General features: G+C 46.9%; 1 protein-coding gene across 3 annotated transcripts in view; it reads left to right on the top strand.

Moving 5' to 3' along the window:
* Nucleotides 1-16609, top strand: part of LOC136789577 (guanine nucleotide-binding protein G(q) subunit alpha-like) — a 152528-nt gene that overhangs the window by 114480 nt on the left and 21439 nt on the right. For all 3 annotated transcript variants that reach the window (XM_066989657.1, XM_066989656.1, XM_066989654.1), the window contains one exon: nt 7424-7577. In XM_066989657.1, coding sequence (XP_066845758.1) covers nt 7424-7577 — 154 coding nt within the window. The remainder of the gene's footprint in view (nt 1-7423; nt 7578-16609) is intronic.

Genomic DNA, 16609 nt, shown 5'->3' with positions numbered 1-16609 from the left:
TGTATATCCACAAAAATGCTGCCACAAAGATAATTTTCCCAGCTTCTTGCTTTTACTATATGTGTGTCTTTCTACTGTCTTTCACTTCCTTGCCATGTGGAACCAAATTATTTGTCTGCTTTTAAGGACCTTCATCATCTAACCTGATAGGATAATCAGACTGATTTTTTTTTTCAGCCAGTTTTGATCAGCCATTTGTAAAATATTCCAACAAATATTTTTACAGTTATTACCTTTCTCTTAATTTTGAATAAAAATAATTCCCCAGAAACTTGCCTAGATCTGCTATGTAGCTGATATGTAATCTCCATTCTTCTGAGTTCTCTACAGTGGTAAAACAGAGTCCTGTCATGACTGCTTCTCACAATGATCATAATTCTGTTACTATAATGTGATGGTCTCTCATTCTGTTTTCAGTATCCAGTTACAAACTCTTAAAGCAATTACTGTTATTTAGGAACATATGTGCAAAGCTGTGGTCCACCACTGGATCTAATAGGTTTCTGAAATGTAGAATAGTGGGTTTATTTAGCAGTAGCTGGATATTTGCATGGCCCTACCAGTAGGAAAGGTAACATTTTTACTGTGAGTAATGTAATGGAACCAGTAGGTCTGGAAGTAACAGAAGCAATGTTTCCAAAAGTCATTGAATAAATATTGTGGTTTAACTCAGCAGGCAGCTAAGTACCACACAGCTGTTTTTTCACTCCCTCCACTCCCCCCAGTGGGATGGGGAAGATGGTCAGCAGAAAAAAATAATAAAATAAAACTTGTGGGTTGAGATAAAGACAATTTAATAGGACAGAAAATGAAGGAAAATGATAATAATTATGATAAAGGAATACACAAAACAAGTAATGTGCAATGCGATTGCTCACCACCCGCTGACTGATGACCGCCTGTCTCCACGCAGCAGCCACACCTCCTGGCCAACTCCCCCCATTTTATTGTTCAGCATGATGTCATATGGTAAGGAATATCTCTTTGGCCAGTTTGGATCAGCTGTCCTGGGTCTGTCTCCTCCCAGCTTCGTGTACCCCCAGCCTCTTTGCTGCTAGGGCAGTATGAGAAGCTGAAAAGTCCTTGACTTAGTGTAAGCATTGCTCAGCAGCTACTAAAACATCAGTGTATTATCAGCATTATTCTCACCCTAAATCCAAGACACAGCACCATACCAGCTACTAGGAAGAAAACTAACCCTATCCCAGCCAAAACCAGGACAGTAAATAAACACAAGAAGGTCCTTCCAATCAGAGAAGTGGAAGAGGGGTGAGGGAAGGAAGAAGGGGCCTGTAACTAGTGGAGTCCTTTTCAGAAACAGTGTAGATCTAAAAGGTCTGGGAAAATCTCTTAAAAATGCTCTGTCCAAAACACTACCACCAGGGGGATGCTAAAACTATCTAATGATTCATCCTTGTCTATAAATACAGTGACCCTCAGTAAAATGGCATTTAGTTTGGTCTTCAGGGCTGAAAGATGACTACAGATGAGTGAAGTAGAACAGGTTGCCCAGAGAGCTTGTGGGATTTCCATTCTAGGAGCTGGTCAAAGCTTGACTGGACTAAATTAGTCCTGCTGGGAGCAAAGATTTGGACCTAGTGACTTTCACAGGTCCTTTCTGTGATTCTAAGCAGAAAAATCTTAGTTGAATTTGTCTAGTGAAAGGGAAATTATTTTGTTCTTTGGGGTGCCTTTGTACTCATGCAATGAGGTTTTACCATAGCTTCTTTAAAATCCTGAAGAACTCCACTTTATTAGATTGAGGATATTTGAATTAATGGGGTTAATTTGAATTAATGGGGAAAATTAACTCTATCCTAACTGAAACCAGGACACATTCACAGTACTTAATTTATGTTGAACTGCTATTTTACCATAAATAATACTTGTATGTTGTGGGTTAACCCCAGTAGACTGCTAAGCACCACACAGCTGCTTGCTCACTTTCCCCACCCCACCCCAGTGGGATGGTGGAAGAGGCAGAGGAAGAGTAAAAGCAAGAAAAAAATATAAAAATGGCTAAGCCCTAAACCCCACTCTTTACTGCTGAGCACGATGTTTATATGCATGGAATAGGCATACATCTTCATAGGCATGGAATATCTCTTTGGTTAGTTAGGGTCATCTGCTTGCTTGTGTCCCATCCCAACCTTTTGCCCGCCCCCAGCCTATTTCCTTGCGGGGCAAAGTAAGAAACAGAGAGGGTGTTGACACTGTGCAAACACAGTTCAGCCATAGCTAAAACATTAGTGTGTTATCAGCATTGTTTGGGTCACAAATCTAAAACACAGCACCCTACCAGCTACTATGAAGAAAATTAACTCCATCCCAGCCAGACCGAGTACACTGCATGATGGCAGAACAGAGTATTTAGAAAACTAGGGCTTCTGTACCTCAGCCACAACTACAAATTTAAATGGAAAGAACTTTATAAGAGCTTTTCTATGATATGTTTGTGCTACAAGTACTTAATAAAGGCACTGTGCAGTGACATGAGTGTTTTCAATTTATAGGAAACTTTACTATCCTTAAGTTGTCCTAGGTAGAATAGACTGGTGCTGCTTAGACTGTTAAAAATAGAATCATAGAATCATAAACTCATAGAATATCCCGAGTTGGAAGGGGCCCATAAGGATCATCGAGTCTAACTCCTGGCATCACACAGGTCTACAAAAAATTTTAGACCATGTGACTAAGTGCACAGTCCAAACGCTTCTTAAATTCAGACAGGCTTGGTGCAGTGACTACTTCCCTGGGGAGCCTGTTACAGTGTGCGACAACCCTCCTGGTGAAGAACCTCTTCCTGATGTCTAGCCTAAACCTCCCCTGCCTCAGTTTGACACCATTCCCGCGGGTCCTATCACTGGTCACTAAAGAGAATAGATCAGCGCCTGCCCCTCCACTCCCTGTCGTGAGGAAGCTGTAGACTGTGATGAGGTCTCCCCTCAGCCTCCTCTTTTCCAGGCTGAACAGGCCAAGTGACCTCAGCCGCTCCTCATACCTCTTCCCCTCTAGGCCCTTCACCATCTTTGTCGCCCTCCTCTGGACACTCTCCAACAGTTTCACATCCTTTTTGTACTGTGGTGCCCAGAACTGCACACAGTACTCAAGGTGAGGCCGCACCAGCGCAGAGTAGAGCGGGACAATCACTTCCCTCGACCGACTAGCGATGCCATGCTTGATGCACCCCAGGATACAGTTGGCCCTCCTGGCTACCAGGACACACTGCTGGCTCATATTCAGCTTGCTATCAGCCAAAACCCCCAGATCCCCCTCTGCGGGGCTGCTCCCCAGCATCTCATCGCCCAGTCTGTATGTATAGCCAGGGTTGCCCCTTCCCAGGTGCAGGACCCGGCACTTGCTCTTGTTAAACTTCATGTGGTTGGTGATCGCCCAGCTCTCCAATCTGTCCAGATCTCTCTGCAAGGCCTTTCCAACCTCATCCAAGTCCACAACTCCTCCAAGTTCGGTGTTGTCGGCAAATTTGCTCAAAACACCTTCTAGTCCTACATCCAAATCATTTAAAAAACACTGAAGAGGACTGGCCCTAAAATGGATCCTTGAGGGACCCCACTAGTGACCATCCGCCAGCCTGATGTGGCCCCATTTACCACAACCCTTTGAGCCCTGCCCGTCAGCCAATTGCTCACCCATCTTGTGATGTTTTTGTTTAGTTGCATGCTGGACATTTTGTTGGACCTTGCTGACTAGTTCCCTGAGCAGCCTGAAGTCTGCTTTCCCCATATCCAGGGCTGAAGTTTTGGTGACAGTTTTCCTTCTGTCACCATAAATTCTAAACTCAACCACTTCATGGTCACTATGACCGAGACAGCCGCCAATTGCCACGTCCCCCACAAGACCCTCTCTGTTCTCCAGCAACAGATCTAGGAGGGCACCTTTCCTAGTTGGCTCCCTTAGCACCTGCACCAAGAAGTTATCATCTAGGTGCTTTATGAACCTCCTGGACTTGCTCGTGTCAGCTGTGTGGTGATCCCAGTTGATGTCTGGCAAGTTGAAATCCCCCATAAGGACAAGGGGAGTTGATCTTGAGGCATCTCGTAGTTCCTCAAAGAATAATTCATCGGCATTGTCGTCCTGGCTGGGTGGTCTATAAGAGACTCCCACAACAACATCCCCTTTATTCGTTCGTCCCTTAATCCTTACACAGAGGATTTTGCCCTTGAAGTTCCACACAGTCCAGCCCATGCTTCACATACATCACCACCCCCACCACCTCACCTGCCCTGCCTGTCCCTCCTGAGGAGCCTGTAACCATCTATTGTAACACACCAGTCACAGGACTCATCCCACCGGGTTTCGCTTATGCTGATCATAGAATCATAGAATCATAGAATATCCTGAGTTGGAAGGGACCCTTAAGGATCATCAAGTCCAACTCTTGATACCGCACAGGTCTACCCAAAAGTTCAGACCATGTGACTAAGTGCACAGTCCAATCTCTTCTTAAATTCAGACAGGCTCGGTGCAGTGACCACTTCCCTGGGGAGCCTGTTCCAGTGTGCAACCACCCTCTCTGTGAAGAACCCCCTCCTGATGTCAAGCCTAAATTTCCCCTGCCTCAGCTTAACCCCGTTCCCGCGGGTCCTGTCACTGGTGTTAATGGAGAAAAGGTCTCCTGCCTCTCCACACCCCCTTACGAGGAAGTTGTAGACTGTGATGAGGTCTCCCCTCAGCCTCCTCTTCTCCAGGCTGAACAGGCCCAGTGACCTCAGCCGTTCCTCGTACGTCTTCCCCTCCAGGCCTTTCACCATCTTCGTAGCCCTCCTCTGTACACTCTCCAACAGTTTCATGTCCTTTTTATACTGTGGTGCCCAGAACTGCACACAGTACTCGAGGTGAGGCCGCACCAGCGCAGAGTAGAGCGGGACAATCACCTCCCTTGACCTACTAGCGATGCCGTGCTTGATGCACCCCAGGACACGGTTGGCCCTCCTGGCCGCCAGGGCACACTGCTGGCTCATATTCAACTTGCTGTCTACCACGACCCCCAGATCCCTCTCTTCTAGGCTGCTCTCTAGCGTCTCATCGCCCAGTCTGTATGTGCAGCCAGGGTTTCCCCGTCCCAGGTGCAGGACCCGACACTTGCTCTTGTTAAACTTCATGCGGTTGGTGATCGCCCAGCTCTCCAACCTATCCAGATCCCTCTGCAAGGCCTTTCCACCCTCATTCGAGTCCACAACTCCTCCAAGTTTGGTGTCATCAGCAAACCTGCTCAAAATACCTTCTATTCCTACATCCAGATCGTTTATAAAAATATTGAAAAGTACCGGCCCTAATATGGAGCCTTGAGGGACCCCACTGGTGACCGCCCGCCAGCCTGACGCAGCCCCATTTACCATAACCCTTTGGGCCCTGCCCGTTAGCCAATTGCTCACCCATCGTATGATGTTTTTATTTAGCTGTATGGTGGACATTTTGTCCAGTAGGATCCTATGGGAAACCGTGTCAAAAGCCTTGCTGAAGTCCAAAAAAATCACATCAGCTGGTTTCCCTTGGTCCATCATACGGGTGATCTTATCATAAAAGGAAATCAGGTTAGTTAGGCAGGACCTGTCCTTCACAAACCCATGCTGGCTGGGACCAATGACTGCTTTGTCCCCCAGGTGCGCCTCAATAAGTTCGAGAACCATCTTCTCCATGATTTTACCAGGCACTGACGTGAGACTGACAGGCCTGTAATTGCTAGGGTCTTCTTTCTGACCCTTCTTGTAAATCGGCACAACATTTGCCAGCTTCCAGTCTACCGGGACCTCTCCAAATTCCCAGGATCGTTGAAAAATAATTGAGAGAGGTTCCGCGATGACGTCCGCCAGCTCTTTCAGCACCCGGGGATGAATCCCATCCGGACCCATGGACTTGTAGGGATCCAGGTGGAGTAGCAAATCCCGCACACGTTCAGGGTTGGTTGATATTCATGTTCAAGTCTATTGTGCTAAAATTACATGAAATACATGAATACAGAATAGGCATTTTTAGTGTGTATTCATTTGTGTTTGTATACAGATTTGTAGATGCAGGTCTACATACTCATGTTTTGAATCAGGACAAAATACATCTGTAAAATAGATGAGTATCCAAAGCCTAGATGGAACTTCTGTAGCATTCATTAGTGTGCTCTCTTAATGGATGACAAATTAGTACAATGTCCCAGTCACACTTTCTTTTGATGTGGGCCAAAAATATGAAATTACATGAGGCCACAGAGTTGAGAATACTTTTACTGTTCGTGGAGGCAATTATCTAAATAACTTTTTTTTTTTCCAAGAGCCTTCTCTTCTCCAGGATGAACAACCCCAATTCTCTCAGCCTACCTTCATAGGAGGGGTGCTCCAGCCCTCTGATCATCTTCATGGCCCTCCTCTGGACGCGTTCTAGTACGTCCCCGTCCTTCTTGTGCTGGGGGACCCAGAGCTGAACACAGTACTCTAGGTGGGGTCTCACAGGAGCAGAGTAGACGGGGAGAATCACCTCCCTCAATATTCTGGCCATGCTCCTTTTGATGCAGCCCAGTGTATGGTTGACTTTCTGGGCTGCAAGCACACATTGCCATGTCATGTTGAGCTTCCCATCAACCAACACCCCCAGGTCTTTCTCCTCAGATCTGCTCTTAACTCATTCTCCACCCTGCCTGGATTTGTGTTTAAGATTTCCTCAGGCCCCTTGCACTTGGCCTTGTTGAACTTCACCCTAGCAGTTCTTCAGAATTGTATCAAAATGAAACATAAAGTGTGAGAAATCCCTTAGAAACAGAACTGTATGCTTCACTTACATTTCAACTGTAATGCTAAATGTTTTTCAGGAGCAATTAAGTAATTTATGTAAAGGCTAACCCAAGGACATTAGGAAGAAATTTATCGTTTGTAAGATTTTATGTCATAAGCTTTTGATTTGGGGAAATATTCTCAGGTTACCAATAGATTCCAGTTTTACCTGGAACTATTTTAAAGATAATCTCTTTCAAAAAATTAGGGATTACTTGCACTTAAAGTTCACGAAAGGCATAAAAATAAATAAGGTTCTTAAAACTTGAATTTGTTATTATGTCTTTTTTTATGCTTGTCTCTGCCTTGAACCACATGTATTTCAATACCCATGAGTTTGTTGGCTGAGCATAACTGTGCATAGTCAGTCTTTACAACATTACCTGTTACAGCTATCATGTTCAAGACCTGTGTTTTAAAGAATAATTATGCTTATTATGTTTCTGTTATTGAGATTGCAAAAGGAAGCTGCCTACATATTTAACAGCTTACATATAAACTGTAATTAAATCAGTTAGATACTACAAGATTCAAAACATGAAATGGATCTGTTTAGTAAATAAAATGGAATTGCATGTATTGATTTAATTTAAAAAAAAAAATACAACCAAATAAATTAATCTTTTTTTTTTTAATTCTAGAATCGAATGGAAGAAAGCAAAGCACTCTTTAGAACAATTATTACATATCCATGGTTCCAGAATTCTTCGGTTATTCTGTTCTTAAATAAAAAAGATCTCTTAGAGGAGAAAATTTTGTACTCCCATCTAGTTGATTATTTCCCAGAGTATGATGGTAAGTATATTTACACCAGAGCTCATGCTCCATTAACACTCCGGTAATGACAAATTATCACCCATTCTTCATTACATCCATATTCTTCATTACAAACTGTACTTAGTACACCAAATGGTTAGTTTTTTGTTGAGTGGCTTGCTGGTCATATTTTCTTTTTAATTATATGAAAAGAAAAAATGATTAAAAATAGCAATTTCTAATACTTGAAATTTTTAAAGTCACTGAAATCTTGTGGTATTTTCTAGATTTCTAGGATTTCATTTTATAACTCCATTAACTGTGGATAGGATGGCAGTACCTTTCATGTGAAATTATTGCTTTTAGATGAGTAACAGCATATTAGCAATGAACCTTATTCTGTTCTTATTCCTAAGTTGAGGTGACTGCTTGAAGTGAAGTATAAAGTTAAAAATAAATAAAACCACATTTCTTCTCATTTTTACTCATAGTCTTTTTTGAGGATTTTTGTTTGTTTGTTTGTTTAAGCCTGTATATTTAAATAGAAGTGTCATAAATTCTTGATATAAATGCATAAATGCTTGAAGTGAAGTATAAAGTTAAAAATAATGTTGTGGTTTAACCGGGCTGGCAGCTAAACACCACACAGCCGTTCGCTCACCCTCCCCCCTCCCTCTCTGGGATGGGGGAGAGAAACGGGAAAGTGAAGCCGGTGAGTTGAGATAAAGACAGTTTATTAAGACAGGAATATAATAATATAAGGAATATAAGGAATATAATAATAACAATAATAATAATAATAGTGATAATGATAATAGTATTAACAATAATAATGTGTAAGAAAACAAGTGATGCACAATGCAATTGCTCACCACCCGCTGACCGATGCCCAGCCTATTCCCGAGCAGCCGGCCCCCCCACCCCGGCCAGCCACCCCTATATATTGTTTAGCATGACGTCAGATGGTATGGAATACCCCTTTGGCCAGTTTGGGTCAGCTGTCCTGGGTCTGTCCCCTCCCAGCTCCTGCTGCACCCCCAGCCTGCTCGCTGGCAGGACAGAGCGAGAAGCCGAAAAGTCCTTGGCCTGGTGTAAACACTGCTCTGCAACAATTAAAACATCAGCATGTTATCAGCGCTCTTCTCATCCTAATCCAAAACATAGCACCCTACCAGCTACTATGAGCTACTTAACTCTGTCCTAACTGGAACCAGGACAGATATCCACCCCTTATTCCATACCATTTATGTCATGCTCAGGTTACGCTCTTTCCAATACATTCTAATTAATCACCATTTTCATCTATGATATATAGCAATCATGGTAGTGATGACATACATTATTATATAATAATTAACATACTACAATTCAACTCATGGGCTATTCTCACCCAGTATCAAATCCCCTTGAGGTACACACCGGACCTCCCCATTCTTTTGCATTACCCACCAAGTGCATCCAGGTCCCTGAGCAAAAGCAATTCCACGAATGGGTTTGCCTTTTCCTGAGGCAGGAGTAGCCCAGACTGTTTTACCCAGCATGTTTCTTACGTGCACTACAGGAACTTTATCCCCTTCTACAGTGCGTAACAGGTTTGATTGGGCAGGTCCAGCTCGGTTGGCAGATCCCCTGGTATTGACTAACCAGGTGGCCTTTGCCAAATGTGTATCCCAATTTTTGAATGTCCCAGCACCCATTGCTTTCAGTGTAGTCTTCAACAGTCCATTGTATCGTTCAACTTTTCCAGAGGCTGGTGCATGATAGGGGATGTGATACACCCACTCAATACCATGGTCTTTGGCCCAAGTGTCTATAAGGTTGTTTCGGAAATGAGTCCCGTTGTCTGACTCAGTTCTCTCTGGGGTGCCATGTCGCCATAGGACTTGCTTTTCAAGGCCCAGGATAGTGTTCCGGGCGGTGGCATGGGGCACCGGATATGTTTCCAGCCATCCGGTGGTTGCTTCCACCATTGTAAGTACGTGGCGCTTGCCGTTGCGGGTTTGAGGGAGTGTGATGTAATCAATCTGCCAGGCCTCTCCATATTTATATTTCAGCCATCGTCCTCCATACCAAAGAGGTTTTGACCGCTTGGCTTGCTTGATTGCAGCACGTTTCACAGTCATGAATAACCTGTGCTATAGTGTCCATGGTCAGGTCCACCCCTCGATCACGAGCCCATCTGTAGGTTGCATCTCTACCTTGATGGCCTGAGGTGTCATGGGCCCATCGGGCTATAAATAATTCACCTTTATGTTGCCAGTCCAGGTCCACCTGAGCCACTTCAATCTTAGCAGCCTGATCCACCTGCTGGTTGTTTTGATGTTCTTCAGTAGCCCGATTCTTGGGCACATGAGCATCTACATGGCGTACCTTTACAACCAGGTTCTCTACCCGGGCAGCGATATCTTGCCACAATGCCGCAGCCCAGATGGGCTTGCCCCTGCGCTGCCAGTTGTTCTGCTTCCATTGCTGTAACCACCCCCACAGGGCATTTGCTACCATCCATGAATCAGTATAGAGAGAGAGAACTGGCCACTTTTCTCGTTCAGCAATATCTAAAGCCAGCTGAATGGCTTTCACTTCTGCAAACTGACTCGATTCACCTTCTCCCTCAGCAGCTTCTGCAACTCGTTGTGTAGGACTCCATACAGCAGCTTTCCATCTACGATGCTTTCCCACAATACGACAGGACCCGTCAGTGAACAAGGCATATTTCTTCTCATTTTCTGGTAGCTTGTTGTACAGTGGGGCTTCTTCAGCACGGACCACCTCCTCCTCTGATGATATCCCAAAGTATTTGCCTTCTGGCCAGTCCATAATCACCTCCAAGATTCCTGGGCGACTGGGGTTTCCTATTCGAGCTCGCTGAGTAATCAGTGCAACCCACTTGCTCCATGTAGCATCAGTTGCATGATGTGTAGAGGGGACCCTTCCTTTGAACATCCAGCCTAGTACCGGCAGTCGGGGTGCCAGGAGGAGCTGCGCTTCAGTACCGACCACTTCCGAAGCAGATCGAACTCCTTCATATGCTGCCAATATCTCCTTTTCAGTTGGAGTATAGCGGGCCACAGATCCTCTGTATCCCCGACTCCAAAACCCCAGGGGTCGACCTCGAGTTTCCCCAGTTTCTTCCTGCCAGAGGCTCCAGGTGGGACCATTCTCCCCGGCTGCGGTGTAGAGCACATTCTTTACATCTGGTCCTGTTCGGACTGGCCCGAGGGCTACTGCATGAACTATTTCCTGCTTAATTTGTTCAAAGGCTTGTCGTTGCTCAGGGCCCCATTCAAAAGCATTCTTCTTACGGGTTACTTGGTAGAGCGGGTTTACAATCAGACTGTAATTTGGAATATGCATTCTCCAAAACCCCACGACACCTAGGAAAGTTTGTGTTTCTTTTTTGCTAGTTGGTGGAGACATAGCTGTTATTTTGTTGATCACATCCATTGGGATTTGACGACGTCCATCTTGCCATTTTATTCCTAAAAACTGGATCTCTCGTGCAGGTCCTTTAACTTTATTCTGTTTTAAGGCAAAACCGGCCTTCAGAAGGATTTGGACTATTTTCTTCCCTTTCTCGAAAACTTCTTCTGCAGTGTCACCCCACACAATGATGTCATCGATGTACTGCAGGTGTTCAGGAGCTTCCCCCTGCTCCAGCGCAGACTGGATCAGTCCATGGCAAATGGTAGGGCTGTGTTTCCACCCCTGGGGCAGCCGATTCCAAGTATATTGGACTCCCCTCCAAGTGAAAGCAAACTGTGGCCTGCACTGTGCTGCTAGAGGGATGGAGAAAAATGCATTAGCGATATCAATTGTGGCATACCACTTGGCTGCCTTTGATTCCAGTTCGTACTGGAGTTCTAGTGTGTCCGGCACTGCAGCACTCAGTGGTGGCGTGACTTCGTTCAGGCCACGATAGTCCACTGTTAGTCTCCACTCACCATTAGACTTTCGCACTGGCCATATGGGACTATTAAAAGGTGAATGAGTCTTGCTGATCACTCCTTGGCTCTCCAGTTGACGAATTAGCTTATGGATGGGACTCAGGGAGTCTCGGTTGGTGCGATATTGCCGCCGGTGCACAGTTGTGGTAGCGATCGGCACTTGCTGTTCTTCAACCCTCAGCAACCCCACAACAGAAGGGTCCTCTGAAAGACCAGGCAAGGTAGACAACTGTTTAATGTCCTCTGTCTCCAAGGCAGCTATGCCAAAAGCCCAGCGGAACCCTTTTGGGTCCTTGAAATATCCTCTTCTAAGATAGTCTATGCCAAGGATGCACGGAGCATCTGGGCCAGTCACAATACGGTGCTTTTGCCACTCATTACCGGTTAGACTCACTTCAGCCTCCAATACAGTTAACTGCTGGGATCCCCCCGTCACACCATAAATACAGATGGGCTCTGGCGCTTTATAGCTTGATGGCATTAGAGTACATTGTGCACCGGTGTCTACCAAAGCCTTATACTTCTGTGCGTCTGACGTGCCAGGCCATCGAATCCACACAGTCCAATAAACTCGATTGTCCCTTTCCTCCCCCTGGCTGGAGGCAGGGCCCCTCTAGTCCTGGTCAGAATCTTCATTTCTGTGTCTAAAGGACTGCCTGCTGGAAGTTGGAGCAGCAAACTTTTCAGAGAATTCCTTTTTCCCACTTGTTTTCCTTTGCAATTCACGTACCCGTGCCTCTAGGGTCGCAGTAGATTTTCCATCCCATTTTCTCATGTCCTCTCCATGGTCACGTAGGTAAAACCACAGGGTGGCGCGGTGTGTGTGCCCACCATATTGTCTTCCTTGCATAGATGAACGTTTACCCCTGATAGCTGAGACACTGGTTTGTACAGGTGGGGAGGAAAATAATCTCTCTTCAAGTTTTTGGATCTTTTCAGAAAGTTTCTCCAAAGTATTCTCTTTTAGCTGGTGGACACAGGTTCGTTCAGGTGGAGGGGAAGATAATCTTTCTTCAAGTTGGTGGATCTTTTCAGAAAGTTTCTCCAAAGCATTCTCTTTTAGCTGGTAGACACTGGTTCGTTCAGGTGGAGGGGAAGATAAATTCTCTTTAAGTTGGTGGACCTCTTTAGAAAGTTTCTCCACAGCCGAGACACAGGCCTGTAGGGAAGAGGAGAGATTTCCTTCGTACTGCCGGAGTAATTTAGCCACGTCATTCACTGGGGGATTCTCCTCCGCTTTCCAGGCTATTATTGCCAATGAGCTGGCATATGATGATGGTGCACTCCGTACAAACTTCCGCCACATAGGTGGTGTACACTGGACTGCATCTGGATCTGCGGATGTTTGTGCGTCGTCTAGGTCCTTATAAATTACTTCCCGTACGGCCAATTCCCTCAGGTACTGAATTCCCTTCTCCATGGTGGTCCATTTGCCTGGTAGACATACAAGTTCTTCCTTGAAGGGATACCTTTCCTGCACAGCTGACAGGAGACGCCTCCAGAGACTGCGAGATCGTGCTCCATCTCCAATTGCTTTGTCAATGCATGCGTCCCTAGCAAGGGATCCCAGCCGCCTGGCTTCCTTGCCCTCCAATTCCACATAATTGGCTCCAGCGTCCCAGCACCGGAGCAGCCAGGTGACAAGCTGCTCGCCTATACAGCGACCAAAATCTTTTCGCACATCTCGTAGCTCACGCTGGTATAGAGTCCGGGTAGTTACTGTTGATTTTTCGACACCCTCATCCTCATCTTCAGTCTCCTGCACCTTTGATGGCTGGTGTAGAGTCCGGGTAGTTACTGTTGATTTTTCGACATCCTCATCCTCATCTTCAGTCTCCTGCACCTTTGATGGCCCAGCCTCGTCTTCACTATGCCCAGACTTAGCAGAAGACCGTCTGCGTTCTAAACGACCTGAGTCTCTATACCATTTCTTCACCTTGTCTACAGGGGCAACTTGCACTGCTACAGCTCGTTTCTCTAATCCAGACACAGGGTCTGCCACAGGGGTTGGAATACCCTCTGCGGGGTCAACTTGCACTGCTACAGCTCGTTTCTCTGACCCAGACACAGGAGTGGGAGCAGCTGCAGGAGCTGGAGCTGCTGCAGGAGCTGGAGTGGCTGCGGGAGCTGGAGCTGGAGCAGCTGCAGGAGCTGGAGCGGCTGCAGGAGCTGGAGCTGGAGCGGCTGCAGGAGCTGGAGCTGGAGTGGCTGCAGGAGCTGGAGCGGCTGCAGGAGCTGGAGCTGGAGCGGCTGCAGGAGCTGGAGCTGGAACGGCTGCAGGAGCTGGAGTGGCTGCAGGAGCTGGAGCTGGAGCGGCTGCAGGAGCTGGAGTGGCTGCAGGAGCTGGAGCTGGAGCGGCTGCAGGAGCTGGAGCGGCTGCAGGAGCTGGAACTGGAGCGGCTGCAGGAGCTGGAGTGGCTGCAGGAGCTGGAGCTGGAACGGCTGCAGGAGCTGGAGCGGCTGCAGGAGCTGGAGCTGGAGCGGCTGCAGGAGCTGGAGCGGCTGCAGGAGCTGGAACTGGAACGGCTGCAGGAGCTGGAGTGGCTGCAGGAGCTGGAACTGGAGCGGCTGCAGGAGCTGGAGTGGCTGCAGGAGCTGGAGCTGGAGCGGCTGCAGGAGCTGGAGCGGCTGCAGGAGCTGGAGCTGGAACGGCTGCAGGAGCTGGAGTGGCTGCAGGAGCTGGAGCTGGAGCGGCTGCAGGAGCTGGAGTGGCTGCAGGAGCTGGAGCTGGAGCGGCTGCAGGAGCTGGAGCGGCTGCAGGAGCTGGAGCTGGAACGGCTGCAGGAGCTGGAGTGGCTGCAGGAGCTGGAGCTGGAGCGGCTGCAGGAGCTGGAGTGGCTGCAGGAGATGGAGCTGGAGCGGCTGCAGGAGCTGGAGCGGCTGCAGGAGCTGGAACTGGAATGGCTGCAGGAGCAGGAGCGGCTGCAGGAGCTGGAGCTGGAGCGGCTGCAGGAGCTGGAGCTAGGTTGCTAGTAGCATCAATTGCAGCTCGATAGGCACAAGCCAGACCCCAGCACGCTACAGTGATTTGTGTCACTTTGGAACTGCCAGAGTCATGACACCTTTTTTTCAAGCATTCTGCCAGCTTTTTAGGATTTTGCAGTTGTTCAGGGGTGAATGTCCAAAACACTGGAGGTGACCACTGCTCTAGAAACCTGCCCATATCCTCCCACACTCCCTGCCACTCGCAGCTATCCCGCCTCAAGACAGATCTCCGGATGAGATTCCTAAGTAGTTGTTTAACCCTCCACAAAATCTGAAGCGCATTCAGGAGACATAACAACAAGAGCAGGCTGGTCTGAGTATCCCAAGGATATTCAACATCTCGGAGAACCACCGTAACTAGCTCGGGGGATAAGAGGGTGGTGGTGAAGGAGAAAGGGAGAGTGAACAGGTAGGGAAACATGTCTTCCCCTGTCCCCTTCACAGATTGGCTCCCTAACGAAAACAGGCAATAGGTGTAATTGCTAATAGTTTCCGAGATATGGGTTCCAAAGTATAGAGTCGACGTCAGTGCTGAGTACAAATACCAGGTTAGAGTCGTGACCAGATATTTCATCATTTCATAAGCCATTGCTACACCGCACAGTACCATAACAATCTTAAACCAGGGCCCGGAAAGGATAAACAGTGCAACAGGGAGCACATACAGAAAGTAACGTGCTATAAAACTCAATTTGGAAAACAGGCACAGCAGACTGGAGATTAAGGCAATCAACATCGTGACTAGCACCTATTAAGCAGGTCCAATACTTATACCAATTTTAGTTTAACACACTCTGGTCAAATTTGTCGATATCTCAACCCTTCGAGCCCCACGTTGGGCGCCAAAAGGACTGTTGTGGTTTAACCCGGCTGGCAGCTAAACACCACACAGCCGTTCGCTCACCCTCCCCCCTCCCTCTCTGGGATGGGGGAGAGAAACGGGAAAGTGAAGCCGGTGAGTTGAGATTAAGACAGTTTATTAAGACAGGAATATAATAATATAAGGAATATAAGGAAAATAATAATAACAATAATAATAATAATAGTGATAATGATAATAGTATTAACAATAATAATGTGTAAGAAAACAAGTGATGCACAATGCAATTGCTCACCACCCGCTGACCGATGCCCAGCCTATTCCCGAGCAGCCGGCCCCCCCACCCGGGCCAGCCACCCCTATATATTGTTTAGCATGACGTCAGATGGTATGGAATACCCCTTTGGCCAGTTTGGGTCAGCTGTCCTGGGTCTGTCCCCTCCCAGCTCCTGCTGCACCCCCAGCCTGCTCGCTGGCAGGACAGAGCGAGAAGCCGAAAAGTCCTTGGCCTGGTGTAAACACTGCTCTGCAACAATTAAAACATCAGCATGTTATCAGCGCTCTTCTCATCCTAATCCAAAACATAGCACCCTACCAGCTACTATGAGCTACTTAACTCTGTCCTAACTGGAACCAGGACAGATATCCACCCCTTATTCCATACCATTTATGTCATGCTCAGGTTACGCTCTTTCCAATACAGTCTAATTAATCACCATTTTCATCTATGATATATAGCAATCATGGTAGTGATGACATACATTATTATATAATAATTAACATACTACAATTCAACTCATGGGCTATTCTCACCCAGTATCAAATCCCCTTGAGGTACACACCGGACCTCCCCATTCTTTTGCATTACCCACCAAGTGCATCCAGGTCCCTGAGCAAAAGCAATTCCACGAATGGGTTTGCCTTTTCCTGAGGCAGGAGTAGCCCAGACTGTTTTACCCAGCATGTTTCTTACGTGCACTACAGGAACTTTATCCCCTTCTACAGTGCGTAACAGGTTTGATTGGGCAGGTCCAGCTCGGTTGGCAGATCCCCTGGTATTGACTAACCAGGTGGCCTTTGCCAAATGTGTATCCCAATTTTTGAATGTCCCAGCACCCATTGCTTTCAGTGTAGTCTTCAACAGTCCATTGTATCGTTCAACTTTTCCAGAGGCTGGTGCATGATAGGGGATGTGATACACCCACTCAATACCATGGTCTTTGGCCCAAGTGTCTATAAGGTTGTTTCGGAAATGAGTCCCGTTGTCTGACTCAGTTCTCTCTGGGGTGCCATGTCGCCATAGGACTTGCTTTTCAAGGCCC

This window comes from Anser cygnoides, unplaced genomic scaffold, assembly GCF_040182565.1.
Source record: "Anser cygnoides isolate HZ-2024a breed goose unplaced genomic scaffold, Taihu_goose_T2T_genome scaffold_71_1, whole genome shotgun sequence".
In the NCBI taxonomy this organism is placed as follows: domain Eukaryota; kingdom Metazoa; phylum Chordata; class Aves; order Anseriformes; family Anatidae; genus Anser; species Anser cygnoides.
Note: the sequence above shows the minus strand (reverse complement) of the source record. Positions and strands in the feature narration are given on the sequence as shown.